Genomic DNA, 22077 nt, shown 5'->3' with positions numbered 1-22077 from the left:
CTATGCACATGCACATGCATGCATGAACCTGTCTTCCCTACTCAGGGTTTACATTATTGCTTCACACAAACAACAGTCTCCCTCCACTCACTGACATACTCTTTTGCTTCAGGAAAACCAAGTACAGGCAGTGATTTTTTTTATTTTGAGGCTCTGCGTTGGTACTTTTTCTTTCCTTCTTCCAAGTCTGTCATTTGCTTCCTATCTGAGCACAGCAGTGCTTTCCTCTTCCATCCTTGCCTTATTTCTAGCCCTGGCTGCGATGAGAAATGGGTGCCTTCTGCAGGCTTTGCTCTCTCTACACGTGCCAGGGAAATTGCTGCTGTGGGCACACACTGTCCTTGCTGCTCTGGTGCTGTTGGCTCTCCTGTTAGCTTCCTGCTTTACTAAATTCTTTCTCATCTCCCCTGTGCAACCATCCATCAGTTCTAGGGGTTGAAACCTGTCTGTATCTGCTCATCACCTGGCAACATCAATGTGTGACGATGGTGTTCTAAAGTGCTGGAGATCAGCTGTCCTCCACCAGCACCTTTTGGTGGGCTAGACGCTACTCCCTGTACTCCAGTGGTGGGAGTTCCCACCTGTGCTGACCTCCTTGGCCGCTGCTGCTTCGGTTTTACCTGTGGGACACAACCTCCAGCCACTCCGGCCAAGCAGCGTCAGGACAGTATGCCACGGTCTGGCAAGTGGGCTCTGTGAGAGGGGAGACCCCCATCACTCATCTGTGTGCTGAGGGCCATGCAAAACCTCTCCCCTTCTGTCCATCTCTCGCTATGGAAATGGCAGCATTACCTGAATTGCTGGGTGTCCGACAGCCTCCTCTTGGCAGACCGTGTTGGTTTGCGGTGCCCAGGCACACTGGTTCACCTGGCAGTAGAGATCGCAGGTGTCCAAACAGGCATCTTCTCTTTGAACAGTCTCCTTTCGAAAAAGGGGTCTGAGTCCGAGTGACCTTGTAATTAACTGTAAGCAAATCTGAGCTGTTCTGTTTTGAAGGGGTTTTCTGCTGCTCCTAGTATTACCTGGAAAGATTTTAAGAATAAGCCTATCACTTGTCACCCTTCACTTTTTTCCTTTCCCCAACTTTCTTATGTGAGTAGGTTGATAAACTAGATCTAATGAGCTACTTAAACAGCAAGAATGCTAATGACCTTCCTTTAGCAAATAGTTAGCAGAACAGTGTTAATTATCACTGATGCAGAGTATCAGGGAAGGCAGATCAGCATTTGATTAGGGGCAACTCAAGGAAAACTGTAGTAAATGCAACAGTTAAGATAACTTCTTTAATGAAAGTTATAACTGGAGGTGTAGATTTCACAGCCGCCTTGTCCCAGTTTGAGACAGCCTTTTTGTTGATTTGGTTTCGAAGGTGTTTACCCATCCAAGTAAATATATTATGTGTAGAAAGTAGTTCTATAGGTAAAGACTTGACTGCCTGAGGAAGCGGAATTCGTGTATTATGGTTTAAAATTCTTATTTTATGGTTTAAAATGCTATGGCTACATCAGAGTAGATCTGTGGACATGCTTACTCTGGCATAACATTTTTTCCAGTTTAGTTTGCTAGATTAAAACAGGCCACAGCCTATTGGGGCTCAGATCCACCGCTGCCTGACTTAAAAGCAGGGCAGTGGAATAAAGTGGATGGTTGGAATGTGATGCTGCAGTCTGGGTGTTTTGTCCCTGTCTGACCTGCACAGCCATTCCTCAAATACTGCCCATTATGTGCTTGCAGGTGATCACATAGTACTGCCTCTTCTGCCAAAGCAGGGTGTGAGATGAATTTGACTTCAAAAAGGCAAGCATATCCTGTAACAAAAATGTGCAAATTATTCTCCTAGCATCACTCTCTGTTTTATGGACTGTCAGGAGATATTCTACTGCTGTTGTGGGATTGAGGATGGCACGGAGGTCTCTGGTCTTGTTGTCTTTCGCAGCATGTTACATGTGCTAATATTTATGGTATATATGAGTGCATATAGGCAGCGTCTTCCATCACCTGATGAGATAGTAGATGAAATGTGATACACGTTTATGTTTTTTATTGTTCTTTCTTTACCAAGTGCCAGCTGCTTGACTGGTGTTCTGTAGCCCTAATGGTATCACTTCTCCTGTGGAGATCTTCCCCCACATTCATGCTTGCATATGACCCAGATTGTGGTGGGTAAAATGGGACTTGCCCTTGCAGTCCAACATCTGATGGACATGTGTCAGGGAAATACTGTGAGGAAGAGAACCCCCAGCCCTCATCCTTATTATCTGTTTCTTCAAGCAGTAATTTTAAGTTGAGGATTTCTCTGGTCCTGGCTGAGCTGAGTAATTAAAAGTCTTTTTCATAGCGCATGGAAAGGCCAAATCTTTGACATGGCTGTCAGCAGCAAAAAAAGGGAGAATGAAGCACCTGGAGACCAATCCACATAGGATTTATCTTCTCATTGCAACAAGCTAACAAGCTTCCCACTTCTGATGACTCAGCAACAGGCAAGATTTAAATCTGCCCTAAAAAAGCAAATGAATTCTCATATATAAAACACTCTTTGCCAAGGGTTCACAGCCTGTTCTGGTTTTTTTTCAGTGCTGCTGTGCATCTGTCATTTCCCGTGACTTTGGTTAGAAGTGCAGGTTCTCAGTGTTTTTGATAAATAGACATTTAAAGTATGTAAAAGTATCTCATTAAAGAAAGCCCAGAAATCCAGAACTTATCATTGTTTCACTCAAGTATTTCAAGCTCTGTCCCATCTGCTCTGTCATTCCTTCTGCGCACTAAAAATCTTGTTAAATGAGTGGCTTCTTTCTCTGAGCTGCCAGGGACCCTGTACACTCCTAATACGGACGCAGACTTTTCATCGTGCTGAGCACCTTTCAGAATGTGTGTCCAGTTTCCGCAACATGGGGGAATGACTTCCTTCTCCTGGGATGCACCGCCAGGGAAGGGGCCTGTGCTGCAAGGAGAGATGGGGGACAGGGATGCTGCTAAAGGGCATGCTCCCAAACTGTGGTCCTGTGCCACAGACCTTATTTCTACGTGTAAGTGGGCACCCCCCATCCCTACACATTTAAGTACCTCTGCCCTGTCACATGAGCCATGTTCCTCAATTCCACATTCCCGATGGTACAAGGCATCTCCTGCTGGGACAGGAGAAAGTCCAGTGTTAACTTAAAAAATCCCTGGGCAGACCAGACCTGGAGAGAAAGGCAGTTAATGACATGAAGAAAACAGACTTTCAACCCTCTCCAGGGCAAATGTTGCCTGGAGGCAAATGTTGCTCTAACACCAAGAGACGTACAAAGTCCGTTTGTTAGCATTGCAAGCGAAACCCTTGACTGAGTCTTTTAATTTACTGCAGCCTTTTCAAGGAAGCACCGCTTACTTAATGCAGCCTGGTAATCCTGGGAGGGTGTACAAGGGCATAAACAGATGAGCCTGCCGCAGGGGAGGCAGTGCAGGAATCCTTGCTTACAGGTATTGCTGGGGCAAACTCAGGTACCACGCACTAATGCAGGATATTGATATTGTCTCCAGCCAAGTATTAAATTTGTTTGCAATCTCTAAAGGACACAATTAAGATTAACAGGATGTTTCACTTTTTTTTCCTCCAACATCCAAACATGCTAAGGTTAAAATTGAAATAACTTTTAGGCTATAATTGCTTTTACCTTTCTGCGTTTTTCTGAACAAGTATCATAAAATAGTCAGGTTTACTTCCTCTTTTTGTAATGTGTTTCTCATGCCATTTAGCACAGTATAAAAGCTTGTGCTCCCCCACAGGCCCAGCAAATTGTTTACTTTTACTTTATAAAATCCCTTATTTTTGGTTTCTAGTCTTCATTTGCATTCATATTGGATTTTTACTTTTTTTTAAATCAAAAAAACCTTTCACATGCATCTCTGAATTCAGAGTGGGTGAACCCCAAACCACTGAACCCCAAACCATTGTGGTGACACTGTGGGAAACACAGGGAATACTGTGTTTTGGAACTGTACCAAAGAGAGGAGCCAGGGAGAACCTGGCTTGTATCAAATTAGTAATCATGAAAATTAGGTATTTGTGCCAGATACTGCAGTGGAAATATCCTTTTATGTAGCAAGATTTGTGCCCAAGAGACAATGTCAGAAATTTAGAAAAATCAAGCAATTGCAGAGGAACTGAGATGTTCGACTCGGCAATGAGACAGAGTAGATGAAATGATGATTTCAAAGATGTTGTTACCATTACATTGTCTAATTAGTAAATCAGTTTAATTTAACCGCTCATGCTGTTTAGGAGGGACAGTAACACAGAAGCAAGCCATCTTTCTAAGGCTTCAGCCCACCTGAGCTTTTATTACATCAGTAGCCTGTCCAGCGTTCCAAAAAATACAGCACGTGCTTCCCAAGAAAGGTAATGAAGTTTCTCTTTTTTCCTTCATTGTCTTCTGCACTCAGATTGAGACACAATCAGAGATTTTGGGGTTTTGGATCATGCCTGCTGCAGCTGTACTGTTCATTCTCTGGAAAGTGGGCATTTTTTCTAGCTGGACTTCATCCAGTTGGCTGCCACTGGCTGAATACATGCCATTTGTATTCTGTTGTAAAAATGCCATGAGCTGAAGTTTATTTAGCAAAGTCATTCCTCTTGGTCTGAGATCTATGTTACACAGTGAGGGAAAAGAAGATGTGAACTTTCATAGTTAGGATGTTATCCAAGGCTTTTTATTAGACTGCAAAGCAGCAGCAGGACTTCCTTATTGAGTTTCCACCCCCACATTCTGGGTAAATGTTTTGAAGTTTTTTGCCACCTACCAATTGGCAGAACAAAGAAAGGAATCCCACACATGACTCCATGCTGAAGAACTGGCACTGACTGTGCATGCAACCCCCACTTTTTGTTACTTATGGTAGAGAGAAGACACTCAATATGATGCTAGATTGAGTCTTGCCAAATCACAGTTAGACAACTCGGGATGCTATCATTGCGAGGAGTCTGGAAAGCCAAAAATTGGCAATACAGAGCAGACCATTTGGCAAACAGTATGTCGTTCTTGGAGCCCAAGTCTGTAATTATGTCCTGTGTCCTCTTGAGAGGAGATGCCAAAGTTCCAGTCTTAGCAGGTGGCTTGTAACTGAGTGGAACGAAACAACAGGGAATAGTGACTGTTAAGTTAACAGCAAAAACATGCATGTCAGCCTTGATAAAGTTCTAGAGTTAAGAGATGCAGACATGGGTGAGGGGATTATATGAAACCTAGATGAGAAAGCCCAGCTGGCTTGGTGGGAAGAATTACACCTTGGATGGGAGGAAACACTGCTTTTTCTAAAATGTGCATTTACAGAATATGTTGGGTTAAAAATGAAAAAGGTAGCAGATTCAACGTTAACAAGATTTGTTGGTATAAAAGGTCAACAGGATGCCTTAGAAGGGAAGGTGTGGGCCAAGCTGCACTGGGAGTTTTATTTGTTGGAGACTTTACGTTTTCAAAGCTGTTTTTAGCCTAGTATGTCATGTCATCCATAAGAGAGAGCAATCGGGAGCCTGGCTTTTCATCCTCTACTGTTGATTTATCATGTCAATTTGTCAAGTGATTTATTGTCTGGTCCTTTTGGAGGATAATTGTATCCATTCCCAAAAATGAAAAGTGGTTTAGAATTTCTAAATTTCTATTTTAGAATAGCCTCAGTTCTGGCTATTGCACACAGAGGGGCTGATTCAATGCCAAATTTTGGTTCATAATGAAGAGTAAGGGAAATATTGGGAATTAAGGTGTCTAGATACAAGAGGGAATAAATTACCAGCTGATGTCCCTGTTTTCAGGGTGCAGTGCATGTTCTGCTAAGTTCCTGTGGCTGCATTCTTTTCACATTCAAGTCTCATTGCTATTTTTTAATAAGTCTATCAGACTAACAGCCACTTTTATTTGTCTTCAGTCTAAGGACTTGTTTAGCCATCATTTCTCACATAAGACTTGTTCATAACACTCTTGGTTTTCCTTGTGTGTGTTATACACTGTGAATAAAGTTCTCTTTGAGAGGACAGGAACACTTCCTTACCTATATCCCAAGCACTGACATTTTTTCCTCCTCCTTTCTAGGGCAGGGAATAAAACAGAGAAGTCTGGCTACAAACCTTCAATTCTTTCTGTAGATACGCTCTTCCAGTGTTTATTTACCCCTCTCTACTTGAGAATGCTCCATCCTGGAAGGCAGTCCTCTGCTCTTCTGTGTGCAGTGCTTCCACCTCCAGCATCAGGCTGGCTGCTTCTCCTTTCCTTCACTCTAGCAGGAGCCAGGCTGAGCTGGAAGATGGCTCTTAAGGCACTGAGACCACCAATGCTCCCGAGTCTCCCTGCTAAAGCACACTCTGCAGCCTGTTCATTTGAGTCCCCATGAGTGTCATCCTTTGACCTTCTGTTGTGCTTGGCCTCTGCTGAGGCATCTCTTCACACACGTATACCTTCCAGGTCACTACCGTTGGCTGCAGGGCTGAGAATTGGTGATTTCTCCTGCGTGTGACATTTCCTCACTTGATTGTCAAGATTTAGGCCTTGACAGGTTTTGCCTGTAGTTTGTGTCTGATGCCACCTTTTTCATTAGCAGTAATGTAGCAGTTTAGAAGTTGCTGCACAAGCTTTGACTATTTCTGGAACTGACTTGCGTGTATGCACAGCAGTAGGATTTTATGTTGCAAATTCCCTGCAGTCTTCTGGTATAAACTAGTATTTCTGCCTCAACAAAAGGTCACAGATAAAAACAGAGCTGGGCATTTAAATACCCAATGCCTTGAGACTCACCCCTGCTGCTGCTACTGCTCTGTTGGATTTATGGAGAGTAAAGTTGTTTGCGGGACAGTAAATACTAAAACGTGATTGTTTTAGCTACAGACAGTCATTAAATATTACTGAGTTTTAGCAAAAGCTTTTCCTAATGAACTAAATACTGCTATTGCATGTCACTGCTCTTTCGTGTAAGCGCAAACTCGTTTTCACTTCCATATAATTATGCTTTTTGGCTGTTGGAAGATGCAGGTTGCCTTAGCCCATAAACTCGGTGGTGCGTGGTTCTTCAGTGTGAGCACAGCCCCTATGCAACAGGCCTTGTCTGGGCCTGGGGGACAGTCACATCTTGCACACAATTACACTTCAAAGCGCAGCAAGCTTAGTTGGTTAGAAGAGGGAATGAGGTCCATACCTCAGACATGGGGATGAAAAAACATCTTTGAGTTCTGTTTCTGAGAATCAGATGGGATCTCTGGATTTTCGTTCTGTGAAAAACACTTCCCCCTTCCCACTCAATACACAGAAATGGAATTTAATACCTCCTTTTGCTGAAAGGTAGGTAAGGTGTAGGAGTAAGCAGGACTTGATAGAAATTGCAGAAGATTGATCGCTCCCTCACCCACCGAGCAATGCAGTGCGGCCCTGCCGGCACCTCAGGAGGCTCGGTCAGTACAGCAAGGTTCGACACCCACGGATGCAGTCACTGAAGCAGACAGGGAGAAGATGGAGAGGGCTATGGGAAGAATAATAGATCAGGCCAGAAGAGCGACAGGGAGAGCAGAACTCCTGCCAGGCTGCTCACAGCATAAGTTGCCCAGGCTCCAGAGTGGCATGTGGAAGGCTGAAGCGTGCAAGGGACATTCAGCTTTTACTGAACGCACTGTTCCATTTTAAATCTCATGTTCATGTTCGGTTGTTTAGAGAATCGTGTTCCCTTCACTGTTATCGTGTCTCTTTTTCATCTAAGTGACTAATTTTTTTGCCCGTCTCTCCTAGATCTCAGACCTGATACGACAAAGCACAAAGGAGTCCCCAGTCTGGGAGTTCCTCAGCTTGGGGTATGCACTCATGCTCTGCCCGTTTGTCGTTGTCCTAGGAGGGATGTTTTTCCTGGCCACAGCCCTCTTCTTCCTAAGTGACCGAGCCAAAGCTGAACAACAGTGAGTAACCTGGCAATTGCAAATGGGGAGGTACCACAGCCTGTTTTCTCTCTTGAACGTTATGCTTGTACTCTTGTCCTGGCGTTGGTCCTTCCAGGTGAAGGATGTCGGGCTGTGCGTTAAGAACCTCGGCTCAGCAGAGTGCATGAGGCTGCACGAAGCACAGGGGCTTGGGTTGTGCTGGCTGAGCATCCTTTACACGCTTCTGCTCTGGTGGATCTCTGTTGTTGGCCATATGGCCTGGAGGGGAGCACAGTATTTGAGGCCACAGGCCCCTTGTACCCTTGCGTGAGCATGCCACAGCCCAGCCCATCTGTGGTGAGGGGTTGCTGTGTGCTGGAACCGGTGGACTGCTAGGTGACGAGCAAGAGATACTTTGCAGAGCTTGGTGGTCAACGTTGAGCCCACAGTCCCATCTCAGCCCCCTGTGCCCTGCTCACTACCTCCAATACGCAGGAATATCAGGCAAGAAGGAAGAAAGCTGTGTGTGGGGACATACATGCTCAAGGGTTGCTGTAATAAAGATAGTCTTTCCCAGTCCCTTATTGCAGCTTGTAAAAAAAAAGCTACTGTTTTTCAGTAAAGAAACCGATTCGGACCACCTCACGGTTGGCAACTACAGTAATTCGGAAGACGCTTCCACATGACATACAAACTTCTGGGGTTAGTCTCTTTCTCATAATTGTCGAAAAATAAGAGTATCTATGTATAATGTCATGCTGAATATGTGGGCAGGTGACTAGTCTGGTGTTGACTATAAGTTGCCTTTGCCTTTCTCCCACTGGGAGAATGGGAGACATGCAGACATACAATGCAGAGGTTAACAGCTGTCGTAATTCTCAGACAAAGAGAGCAGAATATACCTTTCTGTACCTTCAGGAGAAGGGCCCTGGCATATCACTGTCACTAGACATAGTACGACTAGAAGGAAGATAAGGTGTTTGGAGGTTGACATAAGTGCGTGAACAGTTTGGGTGATACTTTCTGGCTCACACGATCATATCAGATGGATGCAAGAGATTTGGAAGCAGTGCCACAGATGGTGCTGTGGCCCTGTAAGAGCAGTTCCACCTTCCTTTTACTAACATGCACAAATACCAGAGAAAGGAAAGGTTTTCCGCCTCCTGGTGCCTTTAGATATATATGTTCCCGCTATAATGAGATGTTTAAACATTGTGGAAGAAACAAGACCTCATCACGTATCTTGTAAGGAGGTTAAGTCCTGCATAATTGAACTTCAGTGTGGCTTTGGAGATGTGATATGACTGATGTGTGCCTGATTTGTTATCTGCATATAATGGCGTTAAATTGCAAGAAGTGAAATTAGAGATTAGATGTTAGGAAGAACTTCCTAAGAGAAAAAAAAGAGGTAAATGCTACAGCAGATTATTTGGAGAAGACATGAAAGCTGCCCAGTGTTTCTGAAGGCCTCCCTGGCTCAGTCTTGAGGCAGGAAGATGCGAAGTGCTCTCTGGCTGTCTTCCAGTCCTATTTCTGTAATTGTGCACATAAGCTGTACATGCAAGTCTAAGTAGTGATCACCTGGGGACATGGCAAGATGAATATAAGTTTCTAGGTGCTCAGGGTGGCTTTTTTTGCTGCAAGGAGCCAAAAGTTCTATTTGGTGACAGGGTAGCGATACAGTGCAGCAGATGAAATCCCCCTCGTGTAGCCATAGCGTTAGCCTTCGCCCAGGACCCCCGCCTGTTTCTGGGAGAACTTCAGTGTTTGTCTTCACTGTATTCAGAGGGGAGAGTGCTTGTTCCACTTACTTATAATTATGGTGGAGATACGTGTCCCTTTGCACCATGTGTGTTGCCCGCGTGGCATGACAGCATCTGAGGTGGTGAAGGAGGATTTCAGTATTCAGGTACTGATAAATTTCGGGTCACTCCCATCTTTAACAGCATGTCTAACCCCAGCCGGACCTTTATGCTGGGCAATGCACTGTGGAATCCAGCCGGTATCACAGCTCCAGTGGAGTTCTCAAGGAAGAGGGCTTTCGCAGGAGGCACTACAGGTCACAGGCTGGTCGCTAACTGGGTGACTCTGCTTAGGTGCCAGCGCTGGTGTGTTTCACAGGATTGTTTTACAGTGCACCAAAACACCAGCTTTGCAGTAGTGTTACTGTGGGAGGGAGATCACACCCCACCGCTCTGCTTTCTCCTGCATAAAAGTGTTTATTTCTGCCTGTTGCTGTCTAGCTTGAGCAGATCTGGTGGTACTCTGTTCACGTCCAAAGCCCACCAGCTTCCCAACCAGTCACTGGTCCACTTTTTGAAGAAACATATTCAGGCTTCAGATGTGGTTTTGTTGCTCGCTCTCTTTCTGCATCCTTCCCTTTCCTGGTCTGTCTGATTCACACTTGTTTATGAATTTTATATTAATCAGCCACAGATCTTTTGTGTTATAAACTGGCTCAGATACAGAGGGAGAACAGTTGTCATAAATAATGGTTAACAAAATAATTTCTCTCAAATGACTCCTAGTGCACTGTTTCTGGGATATGCCCACTCCCATGTTAAAAATACCCTGGCATCCTACAGTCAGATTCCTGGACAGTCCAGCTTAATTCAACGTCGACACATTACTGAACAGTAAGACAGTATCTTTAATAAGGTTGGCAACTGCGGAGTAAGGCTTCTTTCTCTCCCTGCCATGTGCAGTGGTGTCTGTGCTGTCGACTGGGTCCCGTCTGCCATTGCTGACAGGTTCAGTGGTCTCCTCGGAAGAATTTACGGGGGAGGATTTGTTTGTTATTAGCAGCATGCTTGCCCGTGAGGGAAAAGACAACAGAGCATTTTGCTATTAGCAGCTTAAAACTCCATGCTGGACTCCAGATCCGACGTCCAGCTCCCACCTATCTGACTGGCCATCTGCACTTGGCATTGCGCACCTTTGGCAAGGATAGCTTTCTGCCTGGCCAGTCCTCCCTTGTATCCTACCTATTACTTGCTGGGTACAGGAGAATTTCTTATTTCGGGATGCCTTGTTTTCCCTCTGCAGTCAGCCATGCTGCTCAGACAACAGGACTTGGAAATGTGCTTTGCCAAAAGAAATCAATTAACCTGCAGGAATCACAAACACTGGTGTCACACGCCAGAGATTAAACCCATTCATCACCAGTAGGGTCAGGGCACGCAGGGCAGATGTCACCGACCTCTCTAATGAACTAATATGGAAGCAAAGAAGTGTAACGCTGCTCTCTGCAGCTCTGCCTATGGAAATTAAGCTTTCCCTGCTTTAATTGCCATGCTTCTGTGAAAAGTAGTTCAGGGTTTTATTGCTAGGATTTTTTTGTTTGTTTGTTCCTTTGTGTAATGGTCTCTGGGCTTTTGCTTAGAGATAATTTCTTCTTCCAGGCAGGACAAGAGTATCAGGATACCAACCCCACTTTCCTGTAAAGCTTCCTCCAGTTTCCACCACACTTCCTTTCAAAAACAGAATTTCCAGGCTTTCAGTGCCTCGTGACTTTTTTTTTACGCTACTTTTATCATTGCCACAATTCCTGGCATATTTTGTAGATTACTTTTTTAGCACAGGAATTCCAGTCAATAAGGCTGCCCCTCTCACAAAAACACTCATGACAAAAATTTCTTTATACAGCCATTCTTTTTTTTAAAAATCACGATTCTTTTAGAACTATTTTCATGCTGCTTCATAAGTCTGACAGCTTAAAGAGGCTTTTAGTAAATTTAGGGCTAGCAGAGAACATGATACAGTACATCACTCTGTAACATAATCCAATCATTTTTCGTGCAATTTTTATAACACAAATTTAATCCCACCCGTCCAAAGTGATAAGAGAGGGAAAATGGTTAAGAATGGTTTCTGTAAGAGCTCTTATGCACCGGTAATAATAAATACTTCAGTTCTTTTTTAAACCACTCAACTACAATTCTGCTGTGATTTCACTTGACTGTATTGTTGTTCCTTTCCTGTTCTGTACTACTGCAGTGGAGGGTTAAAGCAGTCATATTTTATTCCAACCATGACTGCACTCTGCGCTGTATTTCTCTTACCTGCTTAATGAAAACTGTGAGACCCAAGCTATACTTTGAGATCCTCTGGAAGACGATACATACACATACAGTCTTGTCATGGCAGAGCCCTACAGAAACAGATCAGAAGTCTGATGACGTTTTATTCCCTAGCTCCATCACTGATACCTGTGCAGCCTTGGCAGATATCAGCCAGAAGGCAACTTACAGAGGTCAGGAGTACTTCAGGTACTTCACTCATTGGAAGTAAAAGCTCAGCACTGCTGAGAATTGTGTCTGTGGTCTGTCTATGTCCTCTTCCTCCCTCATAATGCAGATAACTTGAAAAAACAAAGCTTCACCCTGGAGAGCTGCAAAAGACATGCCTACATTGGTACTTAATAGAAGCAACAGCTTCACCAGTAATTGGGAAGAATGTGCTCTTTTTATTATGAAGAGGGAAAAAAAAAAAAGAAAAAGTCCTTTCCCCAAGCTGCGACAACTTTTGGGTGCCAGGGCATATAAATCACTGTAATGTAATTAGTGTGTAACGTGATTCTTTTCTGGGCAGTCAGCGTGAGTGTTAAGCATCTGGAGCATTGCTGAGCAATGATCCTCTGTCTCTGCACGGGCACAGACCTGCAGGACCACGGATGCTCTGCAGCAGGCGCAGGGTGATTCTGCAGTCCTGTCTCCAACAACGGCTACTCCCAGTTGTTGCTGAGAGAAAACCCAAACTCCCCTAGATTTTTCCTGAGAAACACCACCCTGTGCAGGTGTAGGATAGTCTACCCCTCAAATTATTTTTATTTATTTTTCTATTTAATCCCTGTTTTTATACCTGGAAGCATGAGATTTTCTGTTTTTTTCCCATATCCTTCCAGAGCTACAGATAGATGCTCTGCATGGATATCCAAGTTTTATAATTGTTCAGTTCCTCTCTGCACCCTGCATGATATATGCTGGATATTTTCGCCAAAGATACAGCAATGCAGATCAGGCAGCAGGATACAACTGCAGTATGTATCCCTGGTGCAGACACGGAACAGGAATAAATAGCTGCACTGATGCAGCTGGTCAGAACAAAGGAATTTAAGTATTTAACTAGCTACCACTCAGCACTTCAGAGAGACCTGCAAGCCTAAATAGTTCACCCATTTGTTTACATGACAAGAATCAGGTTATTTAAACAGCTCTAGTAGGATTTTCTTCTCTCCTAAAATTAAAATTAAACATTTAATAAGAAAAAAAATTACTCTTAACACCTTTGATCAGGTGTGGAAACTCTTGCTGAGTAGCAGTGTTGAAAAACATTTCATTTTAAAAGTGGTGGGTACAAACACTAGAAAGAAAATACTCATAGCAGACTAGATAGTGCAAGCCGCAAAAAGAACAATCCCTAGTCCATAGACCTTTTCTGCTGTCTTAAACACGGCACATCTGCAAATTACATTACAGGAAAAATGAGAATAATCCATTTTCAGACTGTCTTCTGCCTCACATCAGGCTTATTTTTAGCCTTTTCTAGAACTAGATATAAAATGATCTCCCAGTTCTCCTATTGCAGCAATTTGAAAGTGTCTGACCTTATTTTTGCTTTGCAGATTCTATTATGTGGGGCAGGGGAAGGACTTGCAGAGTTGTCAACCCTCTTTTTCTCTGATTTTTCTGTGGCAGCAGTTAGAGACAGAAAGGACCCATCAGATGACCTCATGTTGTTGCCAGCAAAGGATAGAGTCCCCTCCATTAAGAGTGTCACAGGTACTAAACTGGCATGCTAGACTGATACAGAGCTTGTTCCATACTGGTAGTTTGCATTACTAAAAAGAATATTTCTTCTATGAAGTATTTTAAGATGTATTGCAAGGGGTTTTTTAAAGAGCTGGACACTTACTTTAGAGAGATGTCTTAGTGCTGCATTGAAGCAGAGTTTGGATTTGAGGATTTCAGGGCCAGCAAGTGGATTTTAACAACTCCCATAAAAGGATATTGGAGGAACAGTCCACTCACTGCTGATACTCAGCTATTTAGGGGGAATAACATGATTGCTTTGTTTGTTTTTTACTTTACAAAAGAACAATAATTAAATATTTCCTACAGTGATAAAAACTCACAATGCTTTTTTAGCCCAGATAAGATGTCCTTGGCCTTTGAAGGCATATGAATTTACAGCAAAAAGCCCAGATTAGGATGCAGAGGATCTGTGATGATGGAAGAAGAGAGGCAAGGAGCGTGTTCTGAATATCAGAGAGTGGCATGATAAAGATGCATAGACTGCAGATGGAATAAGATTAGACTATTAGATAGTTTATATGGAATCAAAGACTTGAGAACATGAAGGGAAGAGGTGGTGAAAATGTAAGTAGTTTTATTACTGGTCGGAAAAGCCTGCTTGTAGAGCTGGGGTTTTTTCTCCCCTGTTTACTAGCTATGTTTGTAACTCCATAAATGGAGCTAGCAAATATAAGAATGTAATGGCTTGGGACTGGCTGAATTTTAAATGGTGGTTTGCTTCTTCATTTGGGAGCTGCTGGTTTCATGCAGATGGAAAATATGGTCTCATAGAAGAAAATACTGATTTATTCCGTTGCTTTAGTCAACCTGCGGATTTCCTGCAGGTTAGGTAGGAAGATGTCAAGGGTCAGTTTGGTTGTTCACAAACATTTTGAGCTCAGTTGTGGTCCTTACACAAAATGCTCATGGCATTTGAAATATGCTGTTCAGGTTAATTGTTGGCAACAGGAGCTTTGCTTAAGTACAGGCAGGATTGAGCCAGCTGGTGTTGGCATAGCTCTGGCTAACTGCAAGCTACAGAAGAGGCTGCAAGCAGAACTTCATGGTTCTCCAAGCCCAACAATTCCCCACATCTGCTGACCTTTTGAGGTTAATCTCCTGTGCCACAGAAAAAGGAAAACAATATTCTTAGACTGTTCTTAGCTACTTAAGTGCTGTTTTACAGCAAGAATGGAATTTCTCCATGTGCCTGAAGTTACAGGAAGGCAAAGCTTACTTGTCCAAGAAGAGCACCAGATCAAGAACTGCTTGGAGTCCTACTGCTGTCTTGGCTACTGACTCTCTGCTGCAACCTTCAAGAAGTCAGATGCTGTCCCTAAAATGCTCATCAGCTGTAAAACAGGATTGAAAGCACTTGCCCACAAGGTACAAGGGGCACTTACAAACCATATGCTTACAATGGATTCAATATGTCAGTTTGCATTGTCATTGCAAAGGACAGTTCTTGGCATGGAGGGACTTTATCACACAGGAGGATATTTTAAACTCTCACTAAGATGGTTTCTTTGCTAAGGGTGCCCTGGCACAGATACAAAATCTGATCAGAGTCCACGCAGGTGACTGAAGCACTGTACAGAAGGCAGCCTTCCAAACCAGAAACCCTTTCTGACACAAGGAAGTAGAAAAAATAATGAAAAATTCAGCCCTGCTAGTCTGTTTCCTGAAGCCTGTCATGATCACAGAACATCTTATGAAGGTATTGACTTTTATCAACAGTAGATGACCTCTTCATGTGGAGAAATCTGCAAGGCAGATTTTCAGCAAGCTGTGACTGTAGGTGTGTTAGAGTAATTTACTTGTGGTTGGGTCCTTGGCCTGAATGGCATCTTTTAGTGAAACAGGGACAAAACTGCTGGAGTTTTACTTCCAATGTTTCAATATGGAGTGTCTTAAGTGCTCCGGCTTGGTCATTCCCGAAGTTGCTGCCAGACCAGTACCACATGCCAGACAGGGCTTGCCCAGACTGTTACAGTGGAGCAAAATTCAAGGACTGTTCCCCATACCTGGTAGCTTAGAGGTTGATGAAAAGAGCTGTATAATGAGGCAGTTATTTTGGAAGGTAAGAACTATGTATCTAATCAAGTGGCATCAGGAAGTTCCACAGGATTTTCTGTTTAAAGATTTAATTAGATAATACCTGCTTTTTCTGTCACGTTTTATCCCCTTTCCCATTCAGTCATGCCAAGAAAAAAGCAAGACCCTCCACTTCCTCTTTCCTCCATTATTTGAGTGGACATAAGAGTATGCTGTTAGCCACATCTTCTATGGCACTAAAAATCCCACCACCGTAATTCTGAGCCCATCAATATCTGGCAGAATTATACATACAGGGGCAGACTCAGGCACAACGTTTTGAGGGCTTCAGAGACCCACATCTTCACTAGCTTCAGGAGTCCACATTAGCATACCACTGCAGAGCAGTAAGGCAGACTTATCTCTGGAGTTCATTTCCATCCAAGTCCTTCATACCCTAATGAGCGGTTCTTCACATCTGTTCTGTTGCAGCTGCCTGGAAAAATAGAAGGAAAGGTTATTGATTTTTTCTTTATGCCAGTTTTCTCCTCTGTCAAGATCTGTGAAAGAGGCAAAATAGAAGCTGACCTATGTTTCCTCCTCTGGAGGCAAATATGCTCAGCACCTAGATTAAATGAACAGATGGAAAATACTAACATAGTCTGCGCAGCTTTAAGGGGCTGTACCGAATAGAGAGAAAAAAATGTATTTGCTGTACATGATTATCATATTCCATTCGCTAAACCCACTGACGTGCAGGAAGAAAAGGGGATTTAAGCCAATTCATTTCTCTAGTGCAGCTGGTGGAGCACCTGTCATCACCAGCACGAAGCTCCCATCGGGCTGTCTCCACGAGAGAGCTGCTGCTCACTACAGACGGATCCACCTTTTCTATCTCCAGAGGGAAGGGCAACTCTATGCCAGTGGCTGCCAGGAGGGCTGCACACAACCAAGTCCTGTTTGAGCCTTGGGTTGGAGTACTTCAGATTTACACAAGCCCCAGGCTTCCTCTCTGGGTAGAAACGAGGGAGCGTGAGCAGGCAGCGGAGCTAAATTAAGCAATGGTTTCCTACTCCAATATAAGCTACTCCTATGCCTGATTCTTTGTTAAATTTTGTTAGCGTTCTGCTTAGTGTCCTTTTCCTTTAGCAAACTGACCTCGGCTTCATCAAACAGACCCTGTTCCTGGGAGGCTGGATGAACCTGTCATGATGCATCAGGAAGCTCAGTGCGCAGACTATTTTTAGCTGTGCCAGTCCTGTCCCTGTACCACGCACTGGGATCTTTCTAGGTTGATGTATGATTATTGCTCACCTTTCATGCATCTTCACTTTCAGTCATTGTTTTCAGCTGCAGCATACTAGGAGCCTTTTAAATCAAAGCACTGAGTTTCTGCAGTAATGTATGATGTTGTTAATTGTGAGTGTCTTGTCCCAAAGTTACTGATTTAACTATCAAAATAGCTTGAGTTCTGCTAAAACAGGACATGTTCTCTGGAAGCAATCCTTGATTTGGCTGTTCTTACACCCTGCTCAGAAGGTAATAGGTTGTACTAAGGTTTAGTGTTCTGCAGCTATTTTTTAGGGAGGAGATGGAGGCACAAGTGCACATAGCAGTTTGTTCAGCATCCTGCGAGAACTCTGTTGTAGAGTGGGGAACCAAAGCCAGCTCCTTCAAACTGCAGGTGAAAATGGCAACTATACATAGTTACTGGAGGACAGTAATGTCTAACATACGTCCTGCACTGCTTGATTAAAAACTCTGTATAATGAAGGGCATAAAAGCTACACACTTGAACTGGAGTCTCCAGCCTGCTGGTTTTGCTCTTTGTGAAGTGTCTGGCAAAACTGGTGCATGTTGGGACCAGTATGTTACGCTCACCAGTGGGGTAGAGAGCCAAGCTAAAAGAGGACTCTGCAGTAGATAAGAGAGCTGACTTTGGCTTCTGCAGTGAGCAAAATAATAAGAGAAAGCACAATAGTCATGGACTTCTTTGATTTGTTTCAGGGGCAGAAATCTTTGCTTGAACTCAGTGCTGACATGCGTGGCCCAGGGGATGTTGTGCATTACTAGATGAAACTTGGTGCATTTAATGGAGTTTCACTGATTCAAAGTCCTCAAGCGAAACGCAACAAAATCCCAGTGAAATGCAGCTATAAATGCCTCTGTGGTGAAATACCAGTGAGACAAGGCAGCAGGGCCTGTGTAGAGTACGAATAAAGTGTGATAATGTGTGAGGGGTGGTTGGTTGTGTTTTTAAGGTGTTTCCTGGTCCTGTGTTTAACCTGTTTGTATTGCTGGCAGGCCAACTGCAAGAAGCTTTATATCCTCTTGAAGCTGACTCTGTGACGGTGTTGACAATGTGCAGTCAGTGATGGAAAATATGAGTGGGATGGTCTGTAAACTTGTGTCCATTTCTCTCCTTTTTTCACTAAAACGTTAATGTGTTTTGGCAATTGGCTTCAGCAAGGATTTATGTAAGGCAATTGATCCCTGCAGTAACAAGATGTTTGATGAGGTGAGCCCAGTATGTGAAACATGCACTTCCCTGACATTTGTCCCTTTCTGAATCACAGTTGGTAAGTTAGGAGGTGGTTATGGTGCAGAGAGGACTTTGCCTGTGCCTGAGCCCACTTGTATGCTCCCCTGCCTCAATGATCTTTCCTCCTTCCATCTGCAGCTACACTTGTCCTCTTGTAAGCGTCAGGGAGACCACAGTGACAGCATTACTTCTACCCTAGGGTTTTAACTTACCTGATGGACCTGAGTTTGTGTGCATTTGGAGATCAAAAGTGGAAGGCTGCCCCAGCTCTCCTACTCCATAACTATTTTGTCAGTTATCTGCAGGAACACAGTGATAACAACAGCATGAGCTAACCTCGTGTGCAACTTACTGGGTTCATTTATCAGTTGATAAAATTCACTCTTACATCTGAAAGTCATACAGGTGTGGAGCTACAAATGATAGTCCTTAGCCTCTGTTTTTCTTGCAGAGGTTCAGACAGCAGCATTAGATTTGAATGCTACTGATGAGTTTCAGTAGCTGGATTTGCAGAGTGCTGCACCTGGCTGGGCTGCTAATCATCGCTGATACACAGGTGTAGTGTGTCATTGGCTCTAACGCTTTGATGCCCAAAAACCCCCCTTTAACTAGCTGCATTTGAAAAAGAGATTTGTTTGTCTTAGATTTAAGGTCATAAAGTCTCATCACCTTTCAAGGATGTCTGTCCATGTAAACATTTAATCACCTAAAATTTCTGATTTCAGTGTGTTCACGAGGCCTTTTGGAAAGGTTTACCTCCCCCCCCGCGCCCCCGCAATGTCTGAGAAAGTTCAGACAGGGAGGAATTTGCTGAAGGGTGCCACTAGTGACTGTTATGCTGGTATCCCTTCCTAAAGCGCCGCTTCAGACAGGCACTTTACAGCATATTGCACAGTACTTCAGAAACACAGAATTCTCTTCAGTGAAATGAAGGAAGGAGAAGGATCCTTAACCACAGGCAGGAGTTGCTGCTAAGTCCAGTGATCTAGCTGCCCCTGTAGCCCCAATACTTTTGTCTGCTGAATGAGCTCCTGCTAGTCAAAAAATGAGTTATTTGCAGGCTAGAAGGACCCCACCGAAGCATTTTATTGTTGGCTGTAAAAGTTAAGTGATGTTAAGTATAGCAGGCTGTAAAAATTAGGGCATTATTTCCTAATATGCTTCTCTGTTACAAAAGCCAGAGCCTGACTTGTTTAGATAGCAAGAAAACAGGGCTTTCAGAAAGCTGTAGGATATTGAAATATGTGTGTTGTTTAAGTTACATATGAAACTTAACATTAAACGGTGTTGCCAGCATTCACAAAAGCTTTATATAAGCACAGCCTTTCTCCTGGAGTCTTGTGCATGATGCTGCTGCACATACATACTAAAGTGTGTTCTCTTTCTTGATGTCCTGTTGCTTGAGTTTGAGCTCATGAACAGAGATGACATTCATGGAGCTCAAACGTTCAGTAGCCTATAGGTTATGGAAAGTCAGTGGGGGACATAGCCCACCACTGCTTCTTACAACTTCACCCTGAATTGTTGGAGCAGATGGAGCTGCAGGTGAGAAGGGAGGTGTGGGTTTTATTCTTGCTGGCACAGGGTGGAGCAGAGCATTCTTGGAGTGGATGTGGGCAGCAAAAACTCTTTCAAAAGGCCTCACAGGGCCCAGATTGTGCCAGGAACTGTACAGCAGTGCTGGCTGTATTACAAACGGTAATCTCCATTATCTGTTGGCTTGGTGACCAGCTAGACTGAAAGGGACAGAGCATTTTCAGAATAATCTCTGCACAGTTCTTGAAACAAAGTAGAGTATAGCTGACCTGTAAACGATCCTGGCCACTCATCTGTTATCTTAAATTCATCTTCTTTTTCTTATGCAGTTCTCTAACCAGCTGAGGTGCTGTGAAATTAGATCCATTTTACATAGTATAAATATTTAACAGCTCTAGAACATGTAGTTTAATATTAAACAGACAGTCTTATAAATACTTCAGAATTATAGATGCTGTCACACTACATAGAAATGGTTTGATAGGATCTAGGAGAAATATTTGGGTTTGACAGGAGAGGAAATGATGGGGTTAGAAGGAGTCAGCCACATTTTTAACTGCTGGAGGAGCCCATAAAAACAACCAAAAAAGTTGTACAGCTTCTGTTCTTGAAAGGCAATTTGGGTAAGTTTCCTCCCCCTCAGGAAACAACAGAGTGGTTCCCACCCCGCTCTCTTCAAGGAATGAAAACATTCACAATCTTGAAAAAACACTGCAGAGAAAATAGAACAATTCAGGAACCAATGTTTAGTCAGCAGATATCACCAAATCGGAAGCGACAATCTATTCAGGGCGGGATTATCGTTATTAGAAAGGCAAGTGGGACTTAAACAGGGATTTAGATGCTCTTGAGCCTTGTTAGCTTAAGTCCATGTACTACATTTTACTCCCTAAGGGAATCTAAAATTTAGTATTACTCATTTTGCTTAAAAAAAAGAAACAAAAATTGACAGCTGACCTGCTGCCACCTGTAAGCTGAGCCTCATTGAAATCAGGTGGTGCATAAGCCAGGGACCCCTGTCTACAACACAGTGCTCAGAGAGAATGAAGACTGCACTGTTGGAAAATTGGGAGAATATTTCCGTTCCCTCTTCCGCCTACTAGCTTCCTATATGATCCCTGAAAGTCACTTCTCTCCCCAGCAGGTTCTCAAGTCATGTGGGGTCTAATTTCCCGTGAAATCTTCTCAATGCATTTCAGGATTAGCCCCTCTAGGCCTCTGTTCCTGTCTGTAAAACAGAGATAAAGCAGAAGTTGAGAGAAATGTGTTAAAATGCAAAGAACAAGTAACTCTCATGACTTAGGGACACCAGAAGTACTTACGTGGGAGGTACATTTTATCCCATAGGAGGCTGAACTATAAGTAATATAAGAAGGAAGGTTGTGTGTGTATTTACAGTTCATCTGTCAGCAATGCAGGTGTGCTAAAGAGAAAGTAATGGCAAAACTTAACTTTTTCTGTATATTTTCTGTATCTTGTAAAAATGTGGAATGAATTACATGTTAAGGGGCGTGACTTTCAAACAATATTACGGCACATTCAAACATCAGGACTTTCAGTATTCTGTGATAGCTTCATAACATCTGATAGTTTACTTCCTACTTCTGAAGTTGACCGTAGCATTACAAGGTAATACATTTTCTCTCTCTGATGTATTCCAATAGTTAAAGCACAGTTACAATGTACAATACAACGTAATGTCCAATGCAGTAGGGTTACCAAGAATGATAACTCTACAAAGAAACTCGGATCAGCTCCTGCATCAAAAATATTTCAGTTTATAGCCTGGAAAGGTAGAGAAGGCGCAGAGGCTTCTATGCATCTTAGAGATAAATTTTCTGTGAGGTTGGTGTGAAGTTAAGAGCTGTTGGCTGAACTGGGCCGATTCCTGATGCAGAGATTTCTTGGAAGGTGTCCCCTAACCACCGCTTAATTTTTATCCTGGAACACGTGTCTGAATCCAGCATCACACCTTTTCAGCAAAGAAGAGTGTCCTGGGTCAGGTATGAAGTCTGGTGAAGAGCCACAGATGAGTTTTAATGAATTTCCAAAGGAAAATGATATTTCACTGCGAAGTTCTTACCTGCTAGGACCTCAGGCAGTGATGGTTTCTGTGATCTTCCCTGTAAACCTGCCCAAGTTTTTCACCGATTCAGAAAGAAGCTGTGCTTTTGCATGTGATGGCAAAATCCTGCTGCAATCCTTTAAGGTATAAAATGCTGCTGTTTCAGTTTATCTGTTATTTTAAGTTAGCACAGCCAAATGGTATGAGAAGACTCTTGCTTTGTGACTCAGATTTA

At 43.3% G+C, this 22077-nt stretch overlaps 1 protein-coding gene across 1 annotated transcript in view; it reads left to right on the top strand.

The window, feature by feature from the left end:
- SPNS2 (spinster homolog 2 (Drosophila)) overlaps window positions 1–8559 on the top strand; it is an 85196-nt gene extending 76637 nt beyond the window's left edge. Inside the window, exons 11-12 of the mRNA XM_010573897.1 lie at window positions 7749–7912; window positions 8493–8559. Of these exons, the coding sequence (XP_010572199.1) occupies window positions 7749–7912; window positions 8493–8559 (231 nt within the window). The remainder of the gene's footprint in view (window positions 1–7748; window positions 7913–8492) is intronic.
- Window positions 8560–22077: the final 13518 nt, after the last annotated feature.

The sequence above is a fragment of the Haliaeetus leucocephalus genome, unplaced genomic scaffold (assembly GCF_000737465.1).
Source record: "Haliaeetus leucocephalus isolate CR32 unplaced genomic scaffold, Haliaeetus_leucocephalus-4.0 Scaffold395, whole genome shotgun sequence".
Classification (NCBI taxonomy): domain Eukaryota; kingdom Metazoa; phylum Chordata; class Aves; order Accipitriformes; family Accipitridae; genus Haliaeetus; species Haliaeetus leucocephalus.
Note: the sequence above shows the minus strand (reverse complement) of the source record. Positions and strands in the feature narration are given on the sequence as shown.